Raw genomic sequence first — 25,216 nt, 5'->3', positions numbered from 1 at the left:
ATTTTAGATACATAATTTTTATCATATATAAATATATATTATATCTACATACATAATAAAACTACGTATTTTTAAAACCAGAATGACTTAAATTTAGAACAAAGGGAGTACTAATAAATAAATAAAAAAAAGAAAGAAAGAAAGAAAAAAAAAGGTGCACTGAGGACGTGTTGGGCCTAGTCGTGACGGAATTAGCCCAAGCCCAAGCCTCCCATCCCATCCCACTTTCGTCTTTCGTGTCGCCCAAGATGAACCTAATAAAGCCCAAATCCGCACGCTTCACGTCTGAGAAAGCCAAAACCGAAGAGCCACCACCAACGCAACGGCCGTCCGCCGGAGGGAGCCGCCACTTCCCTGCGCAAATCGGAGCCCGTGGCCGTCCCATCCGTGCTCGCGGCTCGCCGCCGTCCTCCTCGCGCGAGGCCGAGGCCTCGCCCTCCTCCTCAGGTCCTTTGAGGCCCTAGTCTCTAGGGCCCCCTTCTTCTCCGCCGTCCGCCGCCGTCGCAGAAGGGGCAAGGAGGATACATTGCCATGGTGCGCTGATTTTTTTCGGTTCTCTTCCCGATTCGTCTCCTGCTAGCGATTTGTTGGCGCGCCGATTCGCATTTAGAGGTTATCGTATCATTATTTGTTACTTGTCTCGCGTCTGACGCTTCTGCCCTAACACACAGGCGGGCAGGCTCCTCGCGAATCTGATCGTCATGGGCGGAACCGTGGTGGGAAGGGCCATGCTCCAGGCCTACCGCCAGGCCCTCGTCAGTGAGTGCTCCCTCTTCCTGCCTTGTCAAAAACATAGGATTTCTTGCTGCTTTGACTGTACGGTGGCTTGAATCGGGAAACCATGGCGTGGCGTGTCTGTGCCTGAGGTATTAGTGATTTGTGAGGCATTGATTGTCACTGGTCAAGAGTTACCTGGTATCTGGCTCACAATCCCAAAACGAAAATTTGAGTCCCTTTGCCCCTACTGCCCTCTGTTGTTCCACTTCTCCGATGCAAGATAGGGCACCTGAGGAATATCATTTGGAGCAGCTCCGTTTATCAAAATACAACTTACAGCACATTGGTCCATGGAATGCTGACTGTCAGCCTGTCACAATCTGGGTGATGGTGATATTATGGTACTGTACCAGGATACCACTACCCAGCCATTGTGTATTTGTGTTGGTCCTTAGTTTTAGGGATATTGGCACAATGCTTGGACTGCTCTGCTGTTAAATTGCAAATTAAAGATGTAAAATTGAATTACTGCTGAAGGTTTAGGGATATTGGCACACTGCTCCCTGTTCGTTTCGCTGAAATTTGGCTTATGTTGATTTGTTGTGAGAGGAAAACAATGTTCTTTCAAACAGTTCTGCATTTGTGAACTAATAAGTGATGGTAAGTTCCATACTATGTCTGTTCTGACAGTTTCGTTTAGTAGGATATATTCATATGTTCCACTTTAGAAAATTGCCATGATGGCTTTTCCAGGATATCATACAAAAGCCAATTTCATACTGTGTCTGTGTCCATCTGTTCAGATCAAATTATTAATGCATAGCATAGCCCTTGTTCGCCTGCAAAGTGTCGTAACTCTATAAGTAGCTTTGGGTTCTGTGTTTAGAACTTTTATGCGGAACCTGACTGTGGCTCAATTTATTAGGTTCTGTGTATGACAATAACTGTATAAATGCTAACTTATAGATTGTTATGGCAAAATGAATAAAGGCACTATGATGCTTCTGAACTAGATGGCTTACCTAACTTACTTAATCCTCTATTTTTACCTATAAAGAGTTGGCTTTCATTCTGGAAAAGAAAAACATCTGCATTGCTACATTATCCATGTGCCATATTTCTTTTGAAAACCATTTAATTGTTTCTGATTTTTCCTGTAGATGCAAACAAAACTGGAGCTGCTCAAGAAGCTATAAATGGTATTAGACGGGCTAGCAAGGCCATGACCGAGCAAGAAGCCCGGCAAATTCTCGGTATCAGTGAGCAATCGACGTGGGAAGAAATTGTCCAGGTCTGTGACAATATTTTTATATTGCACAAAATACGTTCCTGCAGCTGTTAGCTTCTGTCAATTCCATTACTGTTAGAATCATTTGTACAAATCCATTGCCTGAGCTAGACCTAACGTCAAGTTTACCCTGTTTGAATACTTTGCAGAAGTATGACACAATGTTTGAGAGGAATGCCAAGAACGGGAGCTTCTATCTCCAGTCGAAGGTTCATAGAGCGAAAGAGTGCCTGGAACCTTTGTATCAAAAGCCTGATGTACCGAACTGATATTGCGTAGACGCCCTAGCTTCTGTTCGAAGCAGTATGCCTAGTTGATTGCCGGTGCACCCAGAGATCATGGCTCAGTTTTGAGTTGTGTGTTGGGCGCATCAGGTTGATTGGTTGTAACATTACGCAGCGTTGCTGGGCCTAGAATTATGTTTAGCAAAGATAGGAAATTTTGGCTGATTCTCATTGGCAGAGCCTCATTCACTGTGGTTGTAACTCATAGTATGTTAGTTGGCTGTGATGGGCATAATTTTTGTTTTACATACATAACAGGTCCCATTCCTGCCTTGTCTTGAAAGGTGAATTTGCCCTTTGCTGCGATGGAATTATCGTTGTGTTGGTACTATTTGCTTATTTCAGCTCAACATTTTTCCATGCTAACGCTTCTGATTGCTGTGTGCTACAGTTTGATTTTTATTTTATTTTGGAGCGAATGATTGTGAGATCAATCAAAGTATTATACGGAATAGGAAACAGTTTGTCAACCAAGCGACATGGAGAATCTCCTCTGGGCATTCTGCTCGCTTATAATTTTTGTGCCTTGGGTATTTTCTTGATTTTGATTCCAAACCCAGAGCGAGTCGAACGAAAGCCGTACCCACTACTACAACTACTGATGCTTCGAAGGGCTTAGATTCTATCTAAGGTAATATTAATTTATCAGCGTACTCATCGAAAATGGATTCCAATTGATTGAAAATTCTCTGCTATACGAGGGATTTTGGTAGTGGCTGGTGAGAAAAAAGAATTGATCAAGAAACGAGAGTTCATGCTACTGTTTAGAAAACTTTTTTTGCCGCCTAGCTTGAAACTGAACGCGATGTAACCAAACTTGTGGCTGATGCTGTAGATAATATAAAGCCAATATGCACCTAAGGCCTTGTTTGGATGTTGTCGGATTCACCTCAATCCACATGTGTTGAAGTGGATTGAGGTGGAATTTAGTTCAAGTTTTACTCCAATCCATCCCAATACATGTGGATTGATGTGAATCCGACTACATCCAAACAAGACCTAACTATTATTTGGATCCTTGGAGCAGCTTTCAAAGACCGTATAAGCTTTCATTGAAATGTGCATTTGTTTAAATATTAAGGAGGTGAGTGGAGGCAGAAAACAATGGAGCCGATTGGTGAGATTCTCGAATTATTTCACCCTTCCATCTACAATCCAAAATGAGCGGAAACAACTGTATATTATATAAAATTTGTTGCTTTACAACCACCGCAAGTGAGCGCCCGTGGCCTAATGGATAAGGCGTCTGACTTCTAATCAGGCGATTGTGGGTTCGAGTCCCACCGGGCGTGTAAAAATTTTAATTTTTTTGTTTGCTTTATTTTTTGAGCCAAAAAGAAAAAAGAAAAGAAAGAAAACTATTCCATCCACATGGAGATATTCCTGGTCCTGGATGGCCTAATGGATAAGGCGTCTGACTTCTAATCAGGCGATTGTGGGTTCGAGTCCCACCGGGCGTGTAAAAATTTTAATTTTTTTGTTTGCTTTATTTTTTGAGCCAAAAAAAAAAAAGAAAAGAAAGAAAACTATTCCATCCACATGGAGATATTCCTGGTCCTGGATCATGTTTCATGTGTCATGGATGTAGGACATGGTGTGCGTCTTATCAACGCTCGATGATGACTGTCTTTACAGATACCGAAAGCGAAATCGGTTGCCATAATGCCATGTTAAAGCGAAATCGGTTGCTTGCCCTTGTCTTCACTTCAATCACGCACGCTATGGCCACTTCCGCAGGCAGCCGCCGTGCTGCAGCCGCACGCTACCACCACGGGCACGGCTGCACGCCCCTGGTAGCATCCTCGAAGCTGCCACAGGGCTCTCTCCCTCCCACTCTTCCTCCTTCCCGTCCTTCGTCTCCCTTGACTTCCTCTCCTTTCCCTTGACTCTGCTCTCCTCTTCTTGCGCCCGTGGTCTGTACCTGCATGCACGAGCCGCCGCCGCCACGTCCGCTCGCCAGACCCTCACCTGCCTTTACCTGGTAATAACAATGATCTTTTGCCTTGCAATTTCTGTCTGGGTCGTGATTTGTTTGTGCGCCGAGGACCCGTCGTCGTCGACGGTGGTGCTAACAAGAAGCCCGAATCGACCTTGTAGTATTATATTATTTTTATTGTTATAGTAACTAGGGTATGTCGTTTTAGTGGGCGGATTTTTGGCTCTAGTGGATTGAGAATTCGATTGATGGGTGTCTGGGGGGAGAAGGCAGCCCCAACTCCCAAGCGGAGTGATTAGGGGCCAGTCGATTCTTCAGCTACTAGCAGCTGGTTAGGGACGACAATTACTGTACCTGTACTGCGGGGTGCTTATTTTCCACCTCAAAATGGGGAATGGTTCTTGAGGAGCGACATTATGCGTCGCCCTCTGTTTATGCTTTGCTTAATTTTAGGCTCTCTTGATGACAACTGCAAAGCACGCGATTGACCTTCACGTGCAGTTGGCTTGCATCTATCTATTACTAGGCATAAGGAACTTTAACAGTCTTCCTTTAGCTTAATGACTCGATTTTGTGGTTAATTCGCAGCTATTACTAGGCTGACCAAATTTTATGTTAGTTTGATTCCGTTTTGTGCTTGGTTCACCATTTTGCTTCATCTCAACAAACTAGTAAATTCTGTTAAGATATTTGATCCATCAGGCTCGTTTCATTTTTTTAAGGATACTTGATCCTTCTAGTGGTTTGTGCATGGTTCATTTATTTAGCCAGTACTTGTTATTGTGTAATAAAGCATTTTTATTTGACTGATACATACGAATGCTTGTTGAATTCAGCACCAAAGCTTCCTATATCTATGTGGTGCCTCTTCCCTTTCAAATGGGCCTTTCTAGGGCTACCGTAACTCCTAACTCAACTTCCTTTTTGCATCAAAATTCACATCGGTAGCTGCTAGTTTATGTCTGACAAATCACAATTCCATTATATGGAACAATCTTGTGCGCAGATTCTATTAGTACTACTTTTCGTGTAGTCCCTCCATCATTTCCTGCAAGAAAAACTATAGTGCATGGTGTATATTAGAATATAGTATCTAATCTGATTTATCAGATTGATCACAAGGTTGAGGCATGGAATGTTACCAGCATGGGATAAGGAATTCTACGTATTGTGCTAGTACTAAAAAAAATACATACCCTCCATTTGCTCTCTCTCTCTCTCTCTCTCTCTCTCTTGTTTCTTCCTGTTTCCTTGAGCATAATTTCTAAAAACTACATGTGATATATTTCTCAGCTGTTGTGACTTCTTTGCTTCAACGACTAAATGTGACTCCCTAATGCTTTGGAACTTATATGTCACCGCAGATCATTTTATTATAATGTGGGGTGAGAGAACTCATCACAAGCACTGGCATCAAGGTCATGGTTCCTCTGGGCATTCCAAGGACAAAAACCATGATAAAAGGCAGCCAAAATTTATACCAGACAATTATAGCTCCGTCGATGCGGTAACCAGCAGTAACATTTCCTGATGCGATCTTGCTCATATTTGAAGTCTAAACAAGTTTCTCATCTGAACCTATAATCTTTCCTGTCATCCTTGATTTTGTTGGTCGAATCTGTTGAACATAAGTTCAATGCAGAAACAAATACAAGCAGAGGCAGGAGTAAACACATTCCATTATCTTTTAAAAAATTAATTCATAAAAGGTAAAATTGAGGGCTTTAGGTGGCCTTACTACCCTAAATCTTGGCACTGACAGTTTTTAAAACGACAATCTAGTATCATACAATGTATACCTGTGAAACGGTCATAAGTCTTTGGCCACAACATCTACCAATTTGGTTTCGTGTAGTCAACGCTGCTCACATGCTTCAACTGCCCTATTTCAACACAATATGTTTTTTTGTGTTATATGCCTCTGTGTAAATTTTTAAATTCATTTCATATTTGTGAAGGTTACTACTGCACTGAGAGAAGCTGGTCTCGAATCATCAAATCTAATTCTTGGTATTGATTTCACCAAAAGCAATGAGTGGTCAGGTAGTGTTATTTCTGCAATCCCATCACGGCTGTTTCCTTCTACTTCATGGCTTTCTAGCAGCTTTACTTAAGAATTAAGATCCTCCTGATTATAAATAACTGCTTGTCTGAATTCTGCAGGCAGGCATTCCTTTAGAAGAAAATCTCTGCACGCCATTAATGGCACCCCAAATCCATATGAGCAAGCTATCTCTATAATCGGGCGAACACTGTCACCTTTTGATGATGATAACTTAATACCATGTTTTGGATTTGGCGATGGTAACTATTCACCATTCTTTTGTCATTTTCCCATAATCACCTGAATTTAGGCAATTGGCATGGTTCATACATGGTGTGACAAGAGTTAAATTCATTTTGTAGCTTCTACACATGATCACTCTGTCTTCAGCTTCTACCCAGAGAACCGACTCTGTCGTGGCTTTGAGGAGGTTCTTGCAAGGTATCGGCAAATTGTACCACATTTGAACCTTTCAGGTAACAACCCCCCCCCCCCCCCCCCCCTCCTCTCTCCCCCCCCTCGTGTACCATAGATGCTGTAATAACTAATACGTCAGAAGACCAAAGTATTTCAGTCTCCAGAGAGCCCAGACTATAGGATTTTCAAGTTTCTGAAGAGAAACAAGGCCCAAGCTCCTGATAAACTACTGTGCAATAGCCTAGTTGTGTAGTCCTCAAACTCGTAGGAAAATATTAGTGGCCAGTAGCATTACTGGCAGTACTGGTCTGTGGTTACGTGTTGCTTATTCCTTGGTTCAACTGTGTGCAGGACCAACTTCTTTTGCACCTCTTATTTATGCAGCGATTTCTGTTGTTGAAAATAGTAATTGGCAATACCATGTCCTCGTGATCATAGCTGATGGACAGGTAACATGTTCATAATAGCATTGAAATAATTAACTAGAATTATCAACATATTTGACCTGAGCAAAAGTTGTAGGTGACTGCCTCTAATACAAATGATGGAAGATTAAGTCCACAGGAACAAGCAACTATACAAGCAATTGTTGATGCTAGGTAAAATTCAGTTCATCATGTCTTAGAACTTGGTCTTGTGGTATTACTGAAGCCTATTTGGTTGTCAGCCACTATCCTCTTTCAATAGTAATGGTTGGGGTGGGTGATGGACCATGGGATGCGATGCAGCATTTTGATGACTGTATCCCTGAAAGAGCTTTTGACAATTTCCAGGTGATTATAATTATATAATACTACTCTATGATGTTTAAATTCCTAATCGTTGATGTTCCTCCACTTATAAAAGTACCCCGTGCTTGCTATTGTATACATGTACATGTCACTTTTTTACATAAAGTTGCGAGCATATTGATTATTCCAAGTAAGAAAAAATATACTAACCTAAATTAAATTTATTTTCTGCCATTGCCTTCTGAGTAGAATAGACTTCAGTTTCTGACCTGTTGGTCTTCTGTGAATTTTATTGATGAACTATTGCAGTTTGTGAACTTCACTGATATTATGTCAACAAGTAAGGATATGTCAAAGAAGGAGGCTGCATTTGCCCTTGCAGCTCTTATGGAAATACCTTCTCAGTATAAAGCAACTCAAGGCCTCCGACCTCCAGAGTACCTGTTCTTACTCAGTTCTTTGTGCTCCTGAATTAGTTTCTTGGCATTGCTGCCATTTCTTTTCCATTTGCTGATCTTGGATGTATTGTCTTTTCCAGAAAGCATGCACAAAGGATTGGCTCTCCTAGGATTCTTCCTCCTCCAAATAAAGTTCTTGAAAATGATAATGCTGCAGCTTCACATCCTCCTCAAACTGCAAGCTCGAAGTCAACTGGTATTGGCAAAAGCACTGCCGACGAGCAGGTACTTTGGGCCAGTAGTTTTCATTATATTTCTCAAGAGTGCTGTCACATAAAGTGTTAAACTATATCTTTGCCGCCTACAGGTATGTCCCATATGTTTAACCAATCCAAAGGACATGGCTTTTCAGTGTGGTCACCTGGTAAGTTTTCTATACACATTCCATCTCCATATGCTAAGTATCGAAGTTTGAAAGTGTGAAATGGTAAATGATTACCCAATATGACAATATCTATTGCTAGTGAACTCTCCCAAATGAACTAACCTGAGATTTGAGAACTATGACTAACCTTTAAAGATAATAATTCAATTAATTCCTTTGTTTGGATGAGTTATTGACAAACCTTTTTTCCCCCTTGCAAGACATGCAAGGAATGTGGCCCAACATTATCAACATGCCCATTGTGCCGTGTGCCAATTACCATGCGTGTGAGGCTCTACTCTTAAGACGGTGTGGCGTCTGGAGGGATGAGACCAAACAGTAAGGAGCAAGAACATTGGAGCGCAAGGACTTTCATTACAATCTTGAGATGTCAATGTCATGATAACGATGCATGTACAAAAACGTCTCTGCCTATTCAGTAATGTTGTTGATGAGTAATTTGTATCAATCACAAGTAAAATTCTAATGTTATCTTGTAATAGTAGCAGGGAAATTTTGTGTCCTTGTTGAATGGAATACCACCAATTGTCCAGCAACGATAGTAAACTCCATGTGCATTTGGAAGGCACTTGTGAAATGCAGAATAGACTATTCAATCTTTGGATTCTGATGTGAATCAATAGTTTGGCAAAATTAGGGTTCTTTGTGTCTTCCACAAAGCTGTTGGTTCAGAACTAAGTCATAATTTCAATCGCACCAATATCTTTATTTGTTGACACCAAACAGGTTACATGGGCTGTGTATCACTGGTCTTGTGATTATTTGTTTTTCTCTACACGAAGCACAACCCCTGGAGGCTGGAGTGATGTTATGAGCACTAAACAAGAGATTGTTGTATTAACTTCTTGAGGGATAGTGCACAATAGAGGTACATAAAAATGTTACTTGACATGGAGATTGATATAGTCATATAGAGTGAGACCTGAGACCTATCAAGGGGAAATCGCGATGGATTCTACAGACTACATGTATCTATCATTCCCATTATTATGTATCTGTATTTCGTCTCATTGCCATGTGGGATTTCAGAGTCCAGCTCATCCTTGGATACATCATCATTCCAGTCATCAGTATAATGGCGACATGGACTGTTAGGATGACACCAACATGGCATGAGCACTGCACAGGCCACCTGCAGTTCAATGTAGTAATAGTTTTGTCGAAAACAGGGCGTGATTGGTTGGGGGAAGCAGCCCCAACCTGGCCCGTCGGATGCACCTGTGCACCGTTTGGTTGGCTGCACGAGGCCTTCAGCCTGGCCCAACGGGTGCAAAGGCAGCCACTCAGCCTGGCTGCCAGGAAACAAAAACCAACTTCGTTCCGGCGAGCCTGGCTCCGGCGCTGCAACTGGCGCATGCGCGAGGCCTTCTCCAGTCTTGCGAATGCTCCCATCCAACCTAAACACAAGCAACCAAACAGAAGCTCAATGAAGCCTGGGTCGCCGGAAGCATTTGAACCAAACAATATAGTGATGGCAGCACGCGCGCAGCCTGGCTGCCCTTGCCTGGCTCTGGTGCCCAGTCTGGACAGCCATGTACCTGAATCAATCACACCCATTGTAACTAGCTTAATAATATGTCTCAGGTCCTCAGGATGCCTACCTGTTTAACCCAACTCTGCGAACCCTGTCCATTTTCCAGAAAGAGGAAGTATTGCCTTCGCCAACTTCACCAGCTTCAGGGTCGAACACTGTAAATAGATTTATCACACAACATTATGCTTGACTAACAATTGGAATCACCTCATTACAACCCAATGGATGTGGTGCAGCATGGACTCAGGAGCATCAAGAGTTCCCCATGGCACGTAACCCTGAGAGCTTACCTCTGTCTTCTAGCTCTTGGTTGTCTGGGAACCCTCAAATGGCATCAGTGCCATGCCACAGCCAGCTTTGCCACGATGGTGTCTGCACAGCTCCGTTGATAGTCGTCGATCCAGATGCTGATGTAGCTGAATTTTGTTCTCCTTGAGGACCCATGTGCTGAGAGAGCAGTCTTTCTATGCTCCAGGTGTCCACCTTCCTGACATAGCCACATAGGCACACCGATCACTAGCACTCATGACCGAATCTGGTAGGATTCTAAGAACAAAACAGCCTGCAGGTGGATAAATATAATTATATTGGATAACACAATCTAGCAGATACTAATTTTTTTAGTAAATTCATTCATGATTGACTACTGTAAATATAATTACAAGAAAGTAGTACCTTTTCGTTGGCAGGATGCCCCTTCAGTCAAAGTGGCATCCATCAACACAACCTTTAGGATATCACAGATATTAATGAACCTTTCGATGTCTCAAGGTTCTCTGATGTAATACTGAAAAGCTCAGTACATCTGGTTTCATTCCCTTATCTATCATTTCTTGGAAAAGATCTTCAGCCTTAGCTATTTCTCCCTGGCTACAGTATCCATTTATAAGAGTTGTGTATGCGTCAACATCAGGTGTAAGTCCTTTCGCTAACATCTCATCAAACAACCCCCTTGCTTCCTCTAGATATTCTGCTTTGCATTGTCCATAAATCAATACTGTGTAACAGGTTACATCAGGTTCAATTTCCATTTCTTTCATAGAGCTCAGCAACACCTTATGTTTTGTTCTAAGAAAAAAGGTCCTCCTTTCCTTAGCGATGCCCTGCCACCCTTGTTGTAGGGTCTCCTTTAGGTGGCCATCCAATAGCACTGTGTATGCGACTACATCAGGCTTGATTCCTAAATTTACCATTTGAACAAATAATTCACATGCTTCTTGCAACTGACCAACCTTGCAATAACCATTCATCAGTATAGTGTATGCAGTGACATCAGAAAGTCCTCGCTCAACCATATCGTGGAACCATAAGTGAGCATTCCGCATATCTCTTGACTGACAATAAGCTGATATAAGCTTGCTATATGAAATTACATGAGGCACAACATTCTTTTCAAGCATCATACTGCATACAGTTGATGCCTCTTGAACCTTTTCATCCCTACAGAGGCCATTTATCAATTTTGAACATGACAAATGATCCACCATATTTCCTTGTTTAGCAACTCTAAGAAAAAGCATGTAAGCATGGTCAGTCCAGCCTGAGTGCAAATAACCACAAACCATAGAACTGTACAACACATCGATATTATCTATTCCCTTTTCTTCTACTATATTAAATAACACCTCTGCTTCACTCAAGTTGCCTCCTCTACAAAAACCAGCAATAGCTATACCATAGGTGAGCGAATTAGGCTCCAGCCCTTGATCCATCATGTGCTCTAGAAGGTCAAATACCTTCATAACAAGGCCATTCCTGCTATATCCACTGGACAATATGTTATATGTAACTACATCTGGTTTTATGTTTGCCTTCAGCATCTGCTCAAATACTTGCCAGGCATTTTCTGTTTCTCCTTTCAGACAGTAACCGTTGATCAGGCATGTATAGTGGATTTTGTCTGGTACCAAACCTCCCGCCATCATTTCATTCAGTAGCTTAACTGCCTCATTCATGTTCCCAAGCTTGCAATAAGCATCCATAGCAACGTTATAAAGCACGCCATCAAGATGGAGCCCTAAATCTCTAAATTTCTGGAAGTGCACAATAACTTCAGATATCATGCCTAATTTCCTGAGGCACTGTAGAAGGGAACCAACAATGTGACAATTTATCTCGATGCCATGGGATACCATGTCTTCAATATGATACCATGCCTTCTCTAGGTTACCCATTTTGCAATGACTATGAATGAGATAGCTATAGCCATATAGATCAGGGGTAGATCCATGTCTGGTCTTGATCTCCAAGACCTTTTCAGCCTCCTCCAGTTTCATTTCTTTGCATAGTCCATCAATTACCATATTATACGCGAAGGCTTCAATTGGAACCCTCTCTTGGGATATCTCTTGTAGAACAGCGTATCTTCTTACCATGTTATAAGCTAGGTCATACTTTCCACAATCACAAAGGCCAATTATAAATGATGAGTATCCTTGTACATCTAATTTCACTCCCATTTCAATCATCCCAACCCAAACTCGGAATGCTTCGTCTGCCTTGTTTGCTTGAAAAAGAGATCTAGTGACTATGTTCAATGATTGAGCATCCAGGGTCAACTGAAAGCACTTCATTCGATCATAAGCTGCTACAACCATATGTGAATCACTGCTCTGAGATACAAATTTGAGCAGAAAGTTGCAAGCCCAAAGCGTTGGAACAAATCCAAGCCTGCAAAGGTGACAAAACATATCTACTGTTTCTTGTGCATCATGGCAGGTGGTGTATGCCTTGATTAAGCAATTGACTGCATATGAGAGTACGTGAGAAGTGGCACATGTTTTTCTCAAGTGATCAATGAGCGCTAAGATTTCAGGGCCACCACTATCAGTTCCTGAGAGAATCTCACAAAACAAGGATACCAGCATCTTCCCCTGGAATGAATGGGACAAAATCTGTATGATCTCTGAGTAGGTTGAGAAGTCATGGTGAAAACCAAGGCTATGTGTATCTTTAAAGTAGGCAAATGCAACTGCAGGTTTCCTCCTTAGATAGCGGAGTGTATGCACAACATTGTCAGAGGTCAAAAACCGGTGCCATTTCTGGATAGGCTCATTACCAGGAGCAAAATTCAGCTTTTCGTCACCGCTTGAGTCATCACACTGAACTGATGTGGCATTTACGGAGTAGGGGCAAGAAGAAACTTCCCAGGGGAAAAGCTTCCTGCGCCTGAAGCACTCAGCAGTACATTTGGGCCACCGCCACAGGATCATTGGAGATATAAATCGTTCTGCTCCTCCTACGACCCATTAACCATCACTAATAAAATAAATATGCCTGAATCAGAAAAGAAATAGACAAAACATATCAAAATTTTCAGAGAGTTCCCATTACTAAACATGCAAACATATTATTTGAATTTAATGCTGATTGCACATAACGGTTAAACCCAAGAGATGATTGGTAAAGAGACAGAACTTGTGAATTCATTCATGTATCTCCATATAGTAATGTTACAATAAACCAGCTAAATCAGTTAACCATCAATGTAATTAAGGAAATTAAGTACTTCGCTAATTTGCAGAACCAGCTATTTACTGCATGCACTGTTTGGAGTTTCCTAATCCTGGCTAATTCACAGCAGAAGTCCATAAAGACCAGCCACATGAGAACTTTGTTAAGGTAATGAATAGTGACACATAGAGCATCATTTCTCCGTGAGAAAATTCATTATAAAGTTGGTGATACAGATGCAAAGCAATGTATATGTAACATTGAAACACGTTATTGATCTTCTAGTATGGTGAAAATGCACTAGAAGCATTTGAGAACATGTTTTTTATGATTATAGCACAAACTATAATCTGCACAATGAGGCTAAAAATCTTACTATCATTAAACTAAATCCGTGATCCTTTTTTTCCCCACAACATAGTTCCAGTATATTCTTCGACACATCTTTCTTAATAAGACACTTTTCATGTAAAAGGAGCTCTGAAACCGAAACAATGGAGCTAGCCCAATGAAGAAACAAGGTGGCCATGGTCGTTAATATATATATGCCGCCCTGAAAGAAATTCGATATATTTCAAAAGTAACACTAGGAACTGACCTCAGTATAATATTAATCTGCAAAAGAACAGTACAGTACTAGCAGTGCTACTTGATCAGACAGTAAAAATCCTAGAAATCATACTAGAGTGATTCAATTCTTCGAGTGGATATGTAAAAAGAGGCCGGGTGTGCAAGCAATCAAGCAAGCGATACGTCACAGAGATGACAGAGGAGGGGAGGGGGAGGGGGAGGGGGAGGAGGGCGGCCGTGCAGCGGACCTGGTTTGGAGGCGAAGGGCGGCGCTGCAGCCGTCGCTCGTCTGCTTGCTTTCCCGTGCGCCGGCCCTAGTACATTTGCCGTTGGATTTTTTTTTTTTTTTTTGACGCGCGCTCTCTGGGCCTGGGGGATCCTATCTGTGTGCCTGTCTCGTGGGCCATAGTTGTCAGTAGCAGTGATGGGTGGACAAGGGGTTGGCTCAGCTGGATGGGTTTGGAGTTTTGGGAGAGAGAAGAGAGCTCGTCCTCTCTCAGCCTCCGCCTTCCTCCTCGGCGTCGGCGGCCATGCTGCTCCGCCTCCGCCCGCCGCCGCATCAATCCACCGCGGTGGCCGCAACCATCTCGTCCTTCCTCCCGTCCACTTCATTCCGCCGCCTCATCCCTTTGCCGCGCTGGCGCCCCCCTCCGCGCCGACGTCTCTCCGCCGCCACCGCCGCCGTCAAGGGTAAAGCTCTTCTTCACAGCTGTGACTGATGCTGGGGAGAAACGGAGAAGAGGTGCTTACTGCCAAATTTCTGCTGTTGCACTAGATTCGAGCGGCCGGTTGGATCCGCGCCAGGAGCGGTACGACGTCATTGTGGTCGGAGGTGGCCATGCCGGCTGCGAGGCCGCCCTTGCTTCGGCTCGCCTCGGCGCGCGCACCCTCCTTCTTACGCTCAACATTGACCGGATTGCGTGGCAGGTCTGCGCTGAGCTAGTTTTCAGTTCTACAGTACATTTCTTGTGTTCGTTGGCAATGACGTAATAACTTAGGCCTTTGCGTCAACAAATCACGCTTCGTGATCCTTGATGGTAAATATTCTAGTCACATGGCTGAAATTATTTGGAGGGTAGGAATTGAGCAATGTGAAATCTCTCATGTGATAGCATGTTTATAGGGCACAAATTCTGTTGGTATGAATTTATGATAGAAACTGAAGAGATGAATTCTGATTAGTATGATGCATATCTTAGCGTGCTATAGCCTATAACTATAAGGAAACATCCTTTGTCAACGAATTCCATGTAAATTTTAGTATTAGAAGTGTGATTCTGCTTCCTAACTCATTTTCTGCCCTATCCAGCCTTGTAACCCTGCTGTTGGTGGGCCCGCAAAGTCTCAACTTGTTCACGAGGTAGATGCCCTTGGTGGTGAAATTGGAAAAATTACTGATAGGTACAAGTTCAATTGTCTTGTTGTTTGGAGAATGAATTTCTCTACAAGTTCAAATGGCTGAGAGATCAGACTTTGATTACTAGTTAATCAACAAAGATATCTTAGGATACTCATTACATCTTCTGATAGGTGCTACCTGCAAAAGCGTGTACTGAACAGCTCAAAAGGCCCTGCTGTACGTGCACTGCGTGCTCAGACTGATAAGAGAGAATATGCAATAGAGATGAAGAATGTTGTGGAAAGGTCAGTGTATACTAAATTGCTTTAGTCATAAGTTGCTAATTTTTACTTGGATTTGTACTCTTGGCTGACACCTCTAAAAGTAGTCAATACTACATAAATTCTGAATATGCTTCATTTTGCTGACCTCATTTAAGTTATGTTAACTTGATCACCATTTCACAAACATGACACCTTCACAAATTAGATATGTGATATTGTTGTTAATGGATTAAGACCATGGTTCTGCATGACTAGTCTAAGTCCTCAATGTAGTAAAAAAACTCTCAAGGTAGAGGTAAATATTTTAATCTTCTCACATAAGAGTTTAGTATTTTTTTTTCTGCCTGCCAAATAAGTGAATAAAGTTTAACTTTTTTCATGCTATGCTGATGTTTACTGTTGTTGACCGCATGTAATTTATTGTGATAGATTTCACATTGCTTATTGACTATTCCACGTACTATTCTTCAGCACAGAAAATCTTTTCATTAGGGAAGCAATGGCTACAGAGGTTTTGATTGGAAAAAATGACAGCGTTGAGGGTGTTCGCACTTTCTTCGGCATGGACTTTTACGCACCATCTGTTGTACTTACCACTGGAACATTCATGAGTGGTAAGATTTGGGTTGGTAGGACATCAATGCCTGCTGGGCGAGCTGGAGAGTCAGCTTCTCATGGACTTACTGAAAACTTGCAGCTTCTGGGTTTTGAAACTGACCGCTTAAAAACCGGTACACCACCACGAATTGATCGCAGGACAGTTGATTTTTCTGGATTGGAACCCCAGCATGGTGATGAAGAGGTATATAGTACACAACAGAATTTCCCGACTTATATTGACAAATGCAGATTCAATAATGCAATAGCTTTTCATTGCTATCTTTTTTATTCATTTTTTTTTGCATTGCATATTTGCATGTTAAAGCAAAGAACAAGATCAGTACTTTGAAATTAAATGCTGCAATTCTGTATCATTAGGTATTCCCTCCGGTACAATAGTTCTTGACGCTTTGGACATTGACATGCTCTCCAAAATATAACTTTGACTATGATTTTTTATTATTACAGCATGTACAACAAAATAGCAAATTTGTCAGTTTCTTAAAGTACTTTGCAAGACTAATCTATATATGTTGTCTTACTATCTTCAAACTAATTTTTGAAAGTTATTGATAGTCAAAGTTCTAAAATTTTGACCTCAATATTATCCAAAACGACTAAAAATTATGGAGCCGAAGGGAGCAGCTAGATATAGCAACACCATGCTTTTGAAATGATCCTGCTATGGTTTCTCTGTAATTAGTCATTAGTAGGCATGAGTTTTGTAGTTTATAAATCTTATAATAAAGTATGCCATGAACTGAGTGTTCCTTGCATGTGTAAGATCAAAAGAAGCCTTGAATTAAGTACACTTGCAGACCTACAGAGAATAATTTATATGCGTTCACTAGCTTTTTTTTGGGTAATATATGCATTCACTAGCTGATCCCACCCTTTCGACTACATGGAGGTGTATTCTCCCACAGTAGTTTTATGACATTTCCTGCATCTAGTATATGCTGTGAACCTTGCTGGTTTCCACCCATATGGTAAAGGAATTCAGTTGCATTTTTAGAATGTAGGGTTTGTCTGGATGGTTAAGCTTGAAGTTCAAGTTGCTTTTGTGTTACACTTTTTTGGGGGGATAAAAGGATGTTCCTCTTGAAACAGGTAGGTTGGTTTAGTTTTGATCCTGAATTTCACGTCGAGAGAGAACAGATGTGCTGCTATCTAACACGAACTACAAAAGAGACGCACCAAATTGTTATAGACAACTTAGAGGAAACACCAACTTATGGTGGCTGGGTTGAAGCAAAGGGACCAAGATACTGCCCGGCAATCGAAGATAAGGTACTGTATAATGAACCTTGTTGGCTTGTTACTTTGTTACATGCAATCTTCTTTTATTTTGATTATTGGATTGTCAACAAAACTTGTAATTTTCTTGCAAAAAATTGAGTTACTATACCTACAATGACTGATGTACCCACTGACCGAGGTCTTTGTTGCAGACTGTAAGGTTCAAAGATAAAGAGTCTCATCAGATCTTTCTTGAACCTGAGGGTAGAAATGTTCCTGAACTATATCTACAGGTATGTTACTACGTCCCTATCTCCATTCACGATTTTCCCCTTTTTCTTTGGTCAACATTGGCATATATTGTTCTTCTTCTCTGTTTGTCCCCATCTGTATGTGAAAGTATCAAAGTAATGTCTGTGTACTATTGGTCAACCAAACCCTTCCTTTTTAGATGAGAAACCTACTACTTTTGATCATTTATACATCTTTGTTAGGGCTTTTCTACTGGGCTTCCTGAGAGATTGCAATTGTCCCTTGTGCGAACTATACCAGGGCTGGAGAACTGTCTAATGCTAAGGCCTGCATATGCAGTTGAATATGATTACTTACCTGCATATCAATGCTCAAGATCACTTATGACAAAGAAGTTTGAGGGTTTATTCTTCTCTGGCCAGATAAATGGAACAACAGGATATGAAGAAGCTGCAGCTCAGGTTTATTCATTGTTCTTGCTCTGTTCTTCATGAGTTAATTGCAGTTCGAATGGTTGATTGGACTAGATTTGCTGGACCCTAAGCTTGCTGATTGATATATGTAGGGTATAGTTTCTGGAATCAATGCAGCTAGGCATTCTGATGGGAAATCATTAATTATTCTTGAGAGGGAAAGCAGTTATATAGGAACTCTTATTGATGATCTTGTTACGAAAGATCTCAGAGAGCCCTATCGCATGCTAACAAGGTATGGAATTTCAGTATAAAACATTTTTATTATTGATGCTTAAATGACTGACGCTGAAAAAATAATTTTACTCCTATAGTATATAGTAAGCCTGAGCAGTGTTATGTAATATTTGTGTTCTTTAGTTAATAGTTGAGTTTATATTTTAAGAGGAAGGTGCACAACTGGTCAGGAGTATATTGATGCACATATGCATAAACTCAATCTCATCCCTCGGATCCAATATGAATGGTCCAAGTGAGAGGTGGGAATTCCCTTGTCCTCTTTGTCCACCTTTTAACTGGACTAGATCTAGTTAGGCCTAAATCAGCCCAAGAGGGGATGAGAGAACTCCAATCTCAACTTGTGGCCACTTGGATCTGAGGAATGGGATAATTTTAATGATTGTGAATTCCTGTAGGCTACAGATACAAAATTACATGCTGAGTTCTTTGAATAATTATGCTGTCTAGTTCAATATGACTTCTGTGTTCATAAATTTCTTAAATTTTTCCCCTTTTTCCGTTGTTTTTGCTGGTTCATTTATGGACATCCAGCCGTTCAGAACACCGGCTATTGCTTCGAGCAGATAATGCTGATAGTCGTTTAACCCCTTTGGGACGAGAGATTGGTTTAATAGATGATAGACGCTGGGAGCTTTATCAGTCAAAGCAAGCTCGCATTAAGCAAGAAAAAGAGCGGTTGAAATCTACAAAAGTTCCAGGTGAGCATCATATATTTTCTTAGCCAATGAATAATGACATACCTTTGACGTACTGCACCATACATATTGTTAGTTGTCCTAGAATGCATGCATTCAAACTATTAGATTTGGACTTCAAATTTACATAAAAGTATTTAGACTTTACCATGAAATTACATAAGTAGATATGTAATCACATTTAAGAGTTTTGGTAACATATAATTAGAAAGATAAATGGTCATATAAATTTATTGAAGAAAGTTGATGTCTTGATTGACAATTAAGAAAGGGGGAGGCAATATACTTTTTTATACATTAGTGCCCAGTGTTTTAAAAGGTTGACTGCACATGTACTAGAGAATCATGTATTTTGACTGTAGTTAGTATATAAAATGCACTTAGCATGTCATTACAGTTCACACGCTCTAGCTCCAATGTTTTGTTATCAGGAGGTGAATTTGCTGCTGAAGTTACTGCAGTATCCAACCAACCTGTAAAGGATTTATCTACACTTGAAGCCATACTAAAGAAGCCACATGTACAATATAAACTCCTTGATAAGCATGGATGTGGAAACGAAAATTTATCTCGAATTGAGAAGGAATGTGTAGAGATTGATATCAAGTATGAAGGTTTCATCGCACGGCAACAGAGTCAATTACATCAGGTAATTGTTTATGGTTATGCGATTTTGTTCTGGTGTAAATTTATGAGGGAAGTTGAACTGCTAGAACAATGGTACATAACCATTCAAGATGTGCATGCATGAGCTCATTTGTTTTGTTTATTTTAATTGAAAAGGCAGCTAACTCTTTGTTGTTTGCTTCTCTCTGTTAAGATTGTAAACCAAGAACACAGGAAACTTCCTGAAGATTTGGATTACCACTCAATGACAAATCTATCACTTGAAGCTCGTGAGAAACTTTCCAAGGTAAGTTCAGGATATGTACAAGGAACCTTATGAAAGATAACCTTCAACTGACAAGCATATGCATCAGCAGTTGTCCATTTATTATGAACATTTTTTTTTGTTGAATTCTTAAGATATCAGTTACTAACTATGAATTTCAACTAGTAGGCCACATTTTTTCTGAAACTTGGTGTCACGTGCAAGCACAAGGTCAAAGTAGACCATATAGAAGAAAACATGATAATGTGACACTACTGCAGTCACATGTTATTCCATTGTAATAATGTAGATTGGGTGCCAATTTTGTGGTCTCATCTTATCTAAACTGTACCCTGTGATCCATTTGTAGGTGCGCCCGCAAACAATAGGTCAAGCTAGCAGAATTGGCGGTGTGAGCCCAGCAGACATGACAGTTCTCCTTATTTGGATGGAGAGCAACCGACGCATGGCTAACCACAGGAAACAGCAAGAGCAGCTGAGATCAGCTGCAGTCGAGGCGGATGGTTCTTCAGAGGAGGTGGTCCATGCCAGCACTGCATAAACGGGGGGAGCTTCTGGCTGACTCAGGCAATTGAACCAGGAACAACAAATTCGGTGAGGCATCCAGGGATTCTGCGTGTTTTTGTTAGAACGATGCAGGATGCACAAATGCATGTATGCCTTTTTTTTACGACCTGAAGAAATAGTCGTCCTGGCTCCTGTGGGCCTTCATGTTGTGCGTTATTGTCTAGCAATATGTGTGCATGTGGCTTAGGAAAAGTAGTAGAATGTAGTTTGGTAATTACATTTGTAGAGTTTTCAATACTATACAATGAGAGAGCAGATAGATTGTAAAGAATGGCAACGACCGCAATGGAGAGATCTCTTTGTTCATCTGTGTAACATGGCTTCAAAAAATACTCCTACATGGCATTGGGAGATGATGTCTGCGTATATCTAGCTGTATATCATCTGAATGTACGTACGTGGTAAAGTAAGGCTTTGTTTAGTTAGCTAAATTTTTGGATCTGGCTACTATAATACTTTCGTTTGCATTTAGTAATTATTGTTCAATTATAGACAAACTAGGTTTAAAAGATTCGTCTCGCAAATTATAGACAAATTATGTAATTAGTTATTTTTATCTATATTTAATGCTTCATTTATGCGTCTAAAGATTTAATGTGGTGAGAAATCTTAAAAGATTTTTGACAAGGCCTAAGAGAACGCAAGGAAGTACATCTGGCGCCAGTGTTCTTTCGTCACCCTAATACTGGGAGGAAATAAACGCTGACGAAAGATTGAGAAGCATGTTAAAGGAGGCAAAATTGGTTTATACTTTCTGAGACATTACTTACTGATGATGATCTACTGATGGATGTTCTTATCTTATTCGTTCGTGTCTTCTGAATAGGGTTCAAGTTCAATGGAGTGGAGAGGTCCTAGCCTAGCGCAGTCTGTTCAGAGACGTCTCTCCATGTGTTGTTCTGGTGCAGGAGGCTTAGACGATCTGTGCGTCGTCTCAGCTCAGTGATCGACAACGAACATGCTCTAGCCATAAATCAAGGAACAGTACTGAAAAGCGCGACCGACTACGGCCTTGTTTAGTTCCGAAAAGTGAAAAGTTTTTGATACTGTAGCACTTTCGTTTGTTTGTGACAAATATTATCCAATCATGGACTAACTAGGATCAAAAGATTCGTCTCGTGATTTACAGCTAAACTGTGTAATTAGTTTTTGTTTTCGTCTATATTTAATGTTTCATGCATGTGCCAATGTGACGGGGAATCTTGAAAACTTTTTGGTTTTCAGAGTGAACTAAACAAGGCCTACCTATTATTTTGGCTTGTATAACAGTTTGGATTGGCAAATGGTCACTGGAAGGTAAGGTTGCCTGATTGGCTGATTGCTTGTATAACAGTAGTACATGTTGGACACAAGAGCCAACAGATGAACAGGCCCAAGTCCCAAGCAAGATCTTGTTTGTTTCCCATCATCAGTGTCAGGTCACGGTCACCACTCACTAGAGTTTCAGTCACTGAAGTCACCAGTCACCACCCACCTCCCACTGCACTCGAGCGGCGAAGCCTATCTTTTCCCCCCTCCCGCCGTACTACGTTCGTTCCAGCTTGCAAAGCTCTCGCGAGCTGCCATGGCCGGCGCCGGTGCACCCGCAGCTCCCCAGGCCGCCGACCGCTTCGACGTCATCGTGGTGGGCGCTGGCATCATGGGCAGCTGCACGGCGCACGCGGCGGCGTCCCGGGGCTCCCGCGTCCTGCTGCTGGAGCGCTTCGACCTGCTCCATCCGCTGGGATCCTCGCACGGCGACTCCCGCATCATCCGCGACGCCTACGAGCAGCCGCGCTACGTCCGCATGGTGTGCCTCGCCCGCCGCCTCTGGGCCGCCGCCGAGGCCGAGTCGGGCTACCGCGTGCTCACCCCGACGCCGCACCTCTCCATGGGCCCGCGCTCCAGCGCCTCCCTCGCCGCCGCCCTCGCCAACATCGGCGCCGAGGAGGTACTGGCCGACGACCTCGGCGGCAGGTGGGGCGGCGCCTTCGCCTTCACCGTCCCGGACCCGTCCGACGAGTGGGTCACCGCGCTCAGCGACCACGGCGGCGTGCTCAGCGCCACCAAGGCCGTGGCCATGTTCCAGTCGCTCGCCGTCGCGAAAGGCGCCGCGGTCAGGGACAACACCGAGGTCGTCGGCATCGAAAAGGGACCGGGACCCGAGGGCGGCGTCGTGGTGAGGACCCGCGACGGCCAGGCGTTCCGCGGCGCCAAGTGCGTCGTCACGGTGGGCGCGTGGGCGGCCAAGCTGCTCGGCTCCATCTCCGGCGGCGTGGACCTCCCCATCAAGCCGCTGCACACGCTCCACCTCTACTGGCGCGTGAAGCCCGGCCAGGAGCAGAGCCTCTCGGCGAGCGCCGGGTTCCCGACCTTCTCCAGCTACGGCGACCCGCCCGTGTACGGCACGCCGTCGCTGGAGGTCCCGGGGCTCATCAAGATCAGCTGCGACGGTGGCCCGCCGTGCGACCCGGACGCGCGCGACTGGCTGGCCGGAGACCCGGAGGTCACGGACCGGGTGGCCAGGTGGATCCAGGAGGCCATGCCGGGCCACGTCGACGCCTCCGGCGGGCCGGTCATCCGGCAGTCGTGCATGTGCTCCATGACGCCCGACTTCGACTTCGTCATGGACTTCCTCGGCGGGGAGCTCGGGCGGGACGTGGTGGTCGGTGTCGGGTTCTCGGGGCATGGATTCAAGATGGGCCCGGCCGTGGGGAAGATCCTGGCGGAGATGGCCATTGATGGCGACTCCCCGACGGCGGCAGAGGCCGACCTCGACCTCGGCTTCTTCCGGATCGGCCGCTTCGATGGGAACCCAGTGGGAAATGCCAACAAGGATCAGTAGTGAGCTCCTGCTGCCTATCCACGGAATTCTCCTCGACCGTAGTCGTAGTCGTAGATGCATTGGAATTGGAATAAAATAAAAATGGATGGGAATGGGATGAATTGCACTAGCATGTAACGGAACTTCTTCGTAGGCCAAATATTACTTTGGCATTGAACAATGGTGAAACTTCAAACAAAGTTGCTAAACTTGCTATGATGAACAGACCAAGTTGCGGTTGCTTGCATTGTTCTCCCTCCTCGCACTACTCAAGTAAGCTTCTCAGCACCTTTCCTTTATTAAAAAGAAGTTTCACAACCACCACGATACAACCGTATTATACTACGACTACGAGGCAGTGTTCATTGTTGCTATATTACAGTACTCCTGTTTTTGTACTCATGGTACAACCGTATTATACTCCTGCTTACTTTCAGGTGCGGTTGCCTAACTTTAGCTAACCGGACTACTAGTCAGCAGGATTAATTAGTGGCTGCAAAAAAAAAGGAAAAAGAAAAGAAGAAGAATCCAAGGTCCGGATCCGCAAATTTATCCAATTGCATGCATATATCTCATCTTGCTCAGTTGCTCTCCGCCTCTCTTATCCTTATCATCGCCAAAGGGGGAAAAAAAGGAAAAAAGTCCATATTACTTCCTCCAAGTTTGGCATTTATCCAAATAACCCTCCAAACTATCATTTGGTTCAATTTACTCCCTCCAACTATTTAGGTTGGTCCAATTAACACCTTAAAGAGATTTTTTCTTTCTTTTGTTTCTCTATGTACAAATTAAATTTTAGTTTCAAATTTTGCATGGTAATAGAGGACATTGTATTTTGTGTTAGAAAAATACATTATGAATTTTTCATCATTATATTTTATATGATATTGTATCCCTACTGTTAATTTATCATTAAATTTCCTAAGCTATCAAAATTTTGGTAAAAAGTTAAGATATTTTTTTTTCTAACATAACTATGATGTTCTCTATTATATCACAAAAGTTGATATTAAAACTCAACTAATACGTGGAAAAACTGAAATAACAAATTATGTTAAGTGGTAAATTAGACTAATTGAAATAGTTATTGAACCAATTGTAAGTTTAATAGGTAATCTGGACATATACCAAACTTGAGGGGAAAATTTTGAACTTTTTCCAAAAAAAAAAGGGCTCATCTGCTCCCTGGATATATCTTTACCCACACGGCTTCTCTTCCAGAAAAACAAGCACATATATATAGCAATATTTGCATACCAATCCTGAATTTGCATTCCTTACAATACAACGGCTCAAAACTAGATGAAGGAATACCATCTATAGATCTATAAACAAATATACCATCAAGATGTTTAAATGGAAAGTATACTAAAAACTAAGCGATTTGCTAAAATTCAGGAGCCCAAATTTTCACTTTCATTTAAAATTGCAGCTCTAATTTCCTAGGAAAGTAATTGCATATGCAGCGCGCGAGCACAGAGCAGTGGCCTTGAAAAATTTTGGTTTTCATTACTGTAGTATTTTCGTTTGTATTTGATAAACATTATCCAATCATAGATTAACTAGGCTCAAAAAAATCGTCTCATAAATTACAGACAAACTGTATAATTAATTTTTGTTTTCGTTTATATTTAATGTTTTATACATGTCTAAACATTTATGTGGCGGAAAATATTAAAAAAATTTAGGTTTTTAGGTGCTAAACAAGGCCGCCGCTCAGCTCTCCAGGCAAAGCCGTTGCTACCTCTCCTCTGGCCTTGTTTAGTTCCGAAAACTGAAAAGTTTTCGGAACTGTAGCACTTTCGTTTGTTTGTGATAAATATTGTTCAATCATAGATTAACTAGAGTCAAAAGATTCGTCTCATGATTTACAGTCAAACTGTATGATTAGTTTTTGTTTTTGTCTATATTTAATGCTTCATGCATGTGCCGCAAGATTCGATGTGATAGGGAATCTTAAAAACTTTTTGAATTTCGGGGTGAACTAAACAAGGCCTCTGTTTTTAACAACTCGG

The 25,216-nt window shown here is 42.2% G+C and overlaps 5 protein-coding genes and 1 non-coding gene across 9 annotated transcripts; 5 read left to right on the top strand and 1 right to left on the bottom strand.

Moving 5' to 3' along the window:
• On the top strand, window positions 288-2,639 carry LOC8077395 (mitochondrial import inner membrane translocase subunit PAM16 like 2). Its single transcript, XM_002459096.2, has 4 exons — window positions 288-534; window positions 672-759; window positions 1,878-2,008; window positions 2,155-2,639. The coding sequence occupies exons 1-4, from the start codon at window positions 532-534 to the stop codon at window positions 2,272-2,274; spliced, it is 342 nt and encodes a 113-aa protein (XP_002459141.1). The 5' UTR covers window positions 288-531; the 3' UTR covers window positions 2,275-2,639.
• On the top strand, window positions 3,509-3,581 carry TRNAR-UCU. Its single transcript has one exon. It is a non-coding gene; the product is annotated as a tRNA-Arg (tRNA).
• On the top strand, window positions 4,023-8,880 carry LOC110434115 (E3 ubiquitin-protein ligase RGLG3). 2 transcript variants are annotated; one of them, XM_021457840.1, is made up of 12 exons: window positions 4,023-4,270; window positions 5,590-5,732; window positions 6,184-6,268; window positions 6,389-6,529; window positions 6,632-6,745; window positions 7,038-7,135; window positions 7,209-7,285; window positions 7,354-7,459; window positions 7,727-7,854; window positions 7,956-8,100; window positions 8,183-8,239; window positions 8,461-8,880. In XM_021457840.1, the coding sequence occupies exons 2-12, from the start codon at window positions 5,604-5,606 to the stop codon at window positions 8,542-8,544; spliced, it is 1,164 nt and encodes a 387-aa protein (XP_021313515.1). In that variant the 5' UTR covers window positions 4,023-4,270; window positions 5,590-5,603; the 3' UTR covers window positions 8,545-8,880. The 2 variants fall into 2 exon arrangements, with proteins under 2 accessions (XP_021313515.1, XP_021313516.1); XM_021457841.1 differs by lacking the exon at window positions 4,023-4,270 and adding an exon at window positions 4,412-4,556 and having other exon boundaries at window positions 8,461-8,858.
• Window positions 9,069-14,182, bottom strand: LOC8074100 (pentatricopeptide repeat-containing protein At2g26790, mitochondrial). 3 transcript variants are annotated; one of them, XM_021457839.1, is made up of 6 exons: window positions 14,066-14,182; window positions 13,624-13,800; window positions 10,470-13,070; window positions 10,085-10,356; window positions 9,862-9,949; window positions 9,069-9,657 (listed from the first exon to the last, which is right to left on the bottom strand). In XM_021457839.1, the coding sequence occupies exon 3, from the start codon at window positions 13,004-13,006 to the stop codon at window positions 10,541-10,543; it is 2,466 nt and encodes an 821-aa protein (XP_021313514.1). In that variant the 5' UTR covers window positions 13,007-13,070; window positions 13,624-13,800; window positions 14,066-14,182; the 3' UTR covers window positions 9,069-9,657; window positions 9,862-9,949; window positions 10,085-10,356; window positions 10,470-10,540. The 3 variants fall into 3 exon arrangements, with proteins under 3 accessions (XP_021313514.1, XP_021313513.1, XP_002456972.1); XM_021457838.1 differs by lacking the exon at window positions 13,624-13,800 and having other exon boundaries at window positions 14,066-14,179; XM_002456927.2 differs by lacking the exon at window positions 13,624-13,800 and having other exon boundaries at window positions 10,470-13,052; window positions 14,066-14,153.
• LOC8074099 (tRNA uridine 5-carboxymethylaminomethyl modification enzyme MnmG) lies at window positions 14,257-20,800 on the top strand. Its single transcript, XM_002459095.2, has 13 exons — window positions 14,257-14,507; window positions 14,593-14,744; window positions 15,127-15,218; window positions 15,348-15,461; window positions 15,912-16,242; window positions 17,151-17,330; window positions 17,492-17,572; window positions 17,774-17,992; window positions 18,097-18,239; window positions 18,776-18,942; window positions 19,371-19,588; window positions 19,760-19,852; window positions 20,181-20,800. Exons 1-13 carry the CDS (start codon window positions 14,348-14,350, stop codon window positions 20,370-20,372), a joined length of 2,142 nt encoding a protein of 713 aa, XP_002459140.1. The 5' UTR covers window positions 14,257-14,347; the 3' UTR covers window positions 20,373-20,800.
• Window positions 21,673-23,448, top strand: LOC8077394 (probable sarcosine oxidase). Its single transcript, XM_002459094.2, has one exon. It carries the CDS (start codon window positions 21,963-21,965, stop codon window positions 23,220-23,222), a length of 1,260 nt encoding a protein of 419 aa, XP_002459139.1. The 5' UTR covers window positions 21,673-21,962; the 3' UTR covers window positions 23,223-23,448.

This window comes from Sorghum bicolor, chromosome 3, assembly GCF_000003195.3.
Source record: "Sorghum bicolor cultivar BTx623 chromosome 3, Sorghum_bicolor_NCBIv3, whole genome shotgun sequence".
NCBI lineage: Eukaryota > Viridiplantae > Streptophyta > Magnoliopsida > Poales > Poaceae > Sorghum > Sorghum bicolor.
This window is presented reverse-complemented; position numbering and strand designations above follow the sequence as displayed.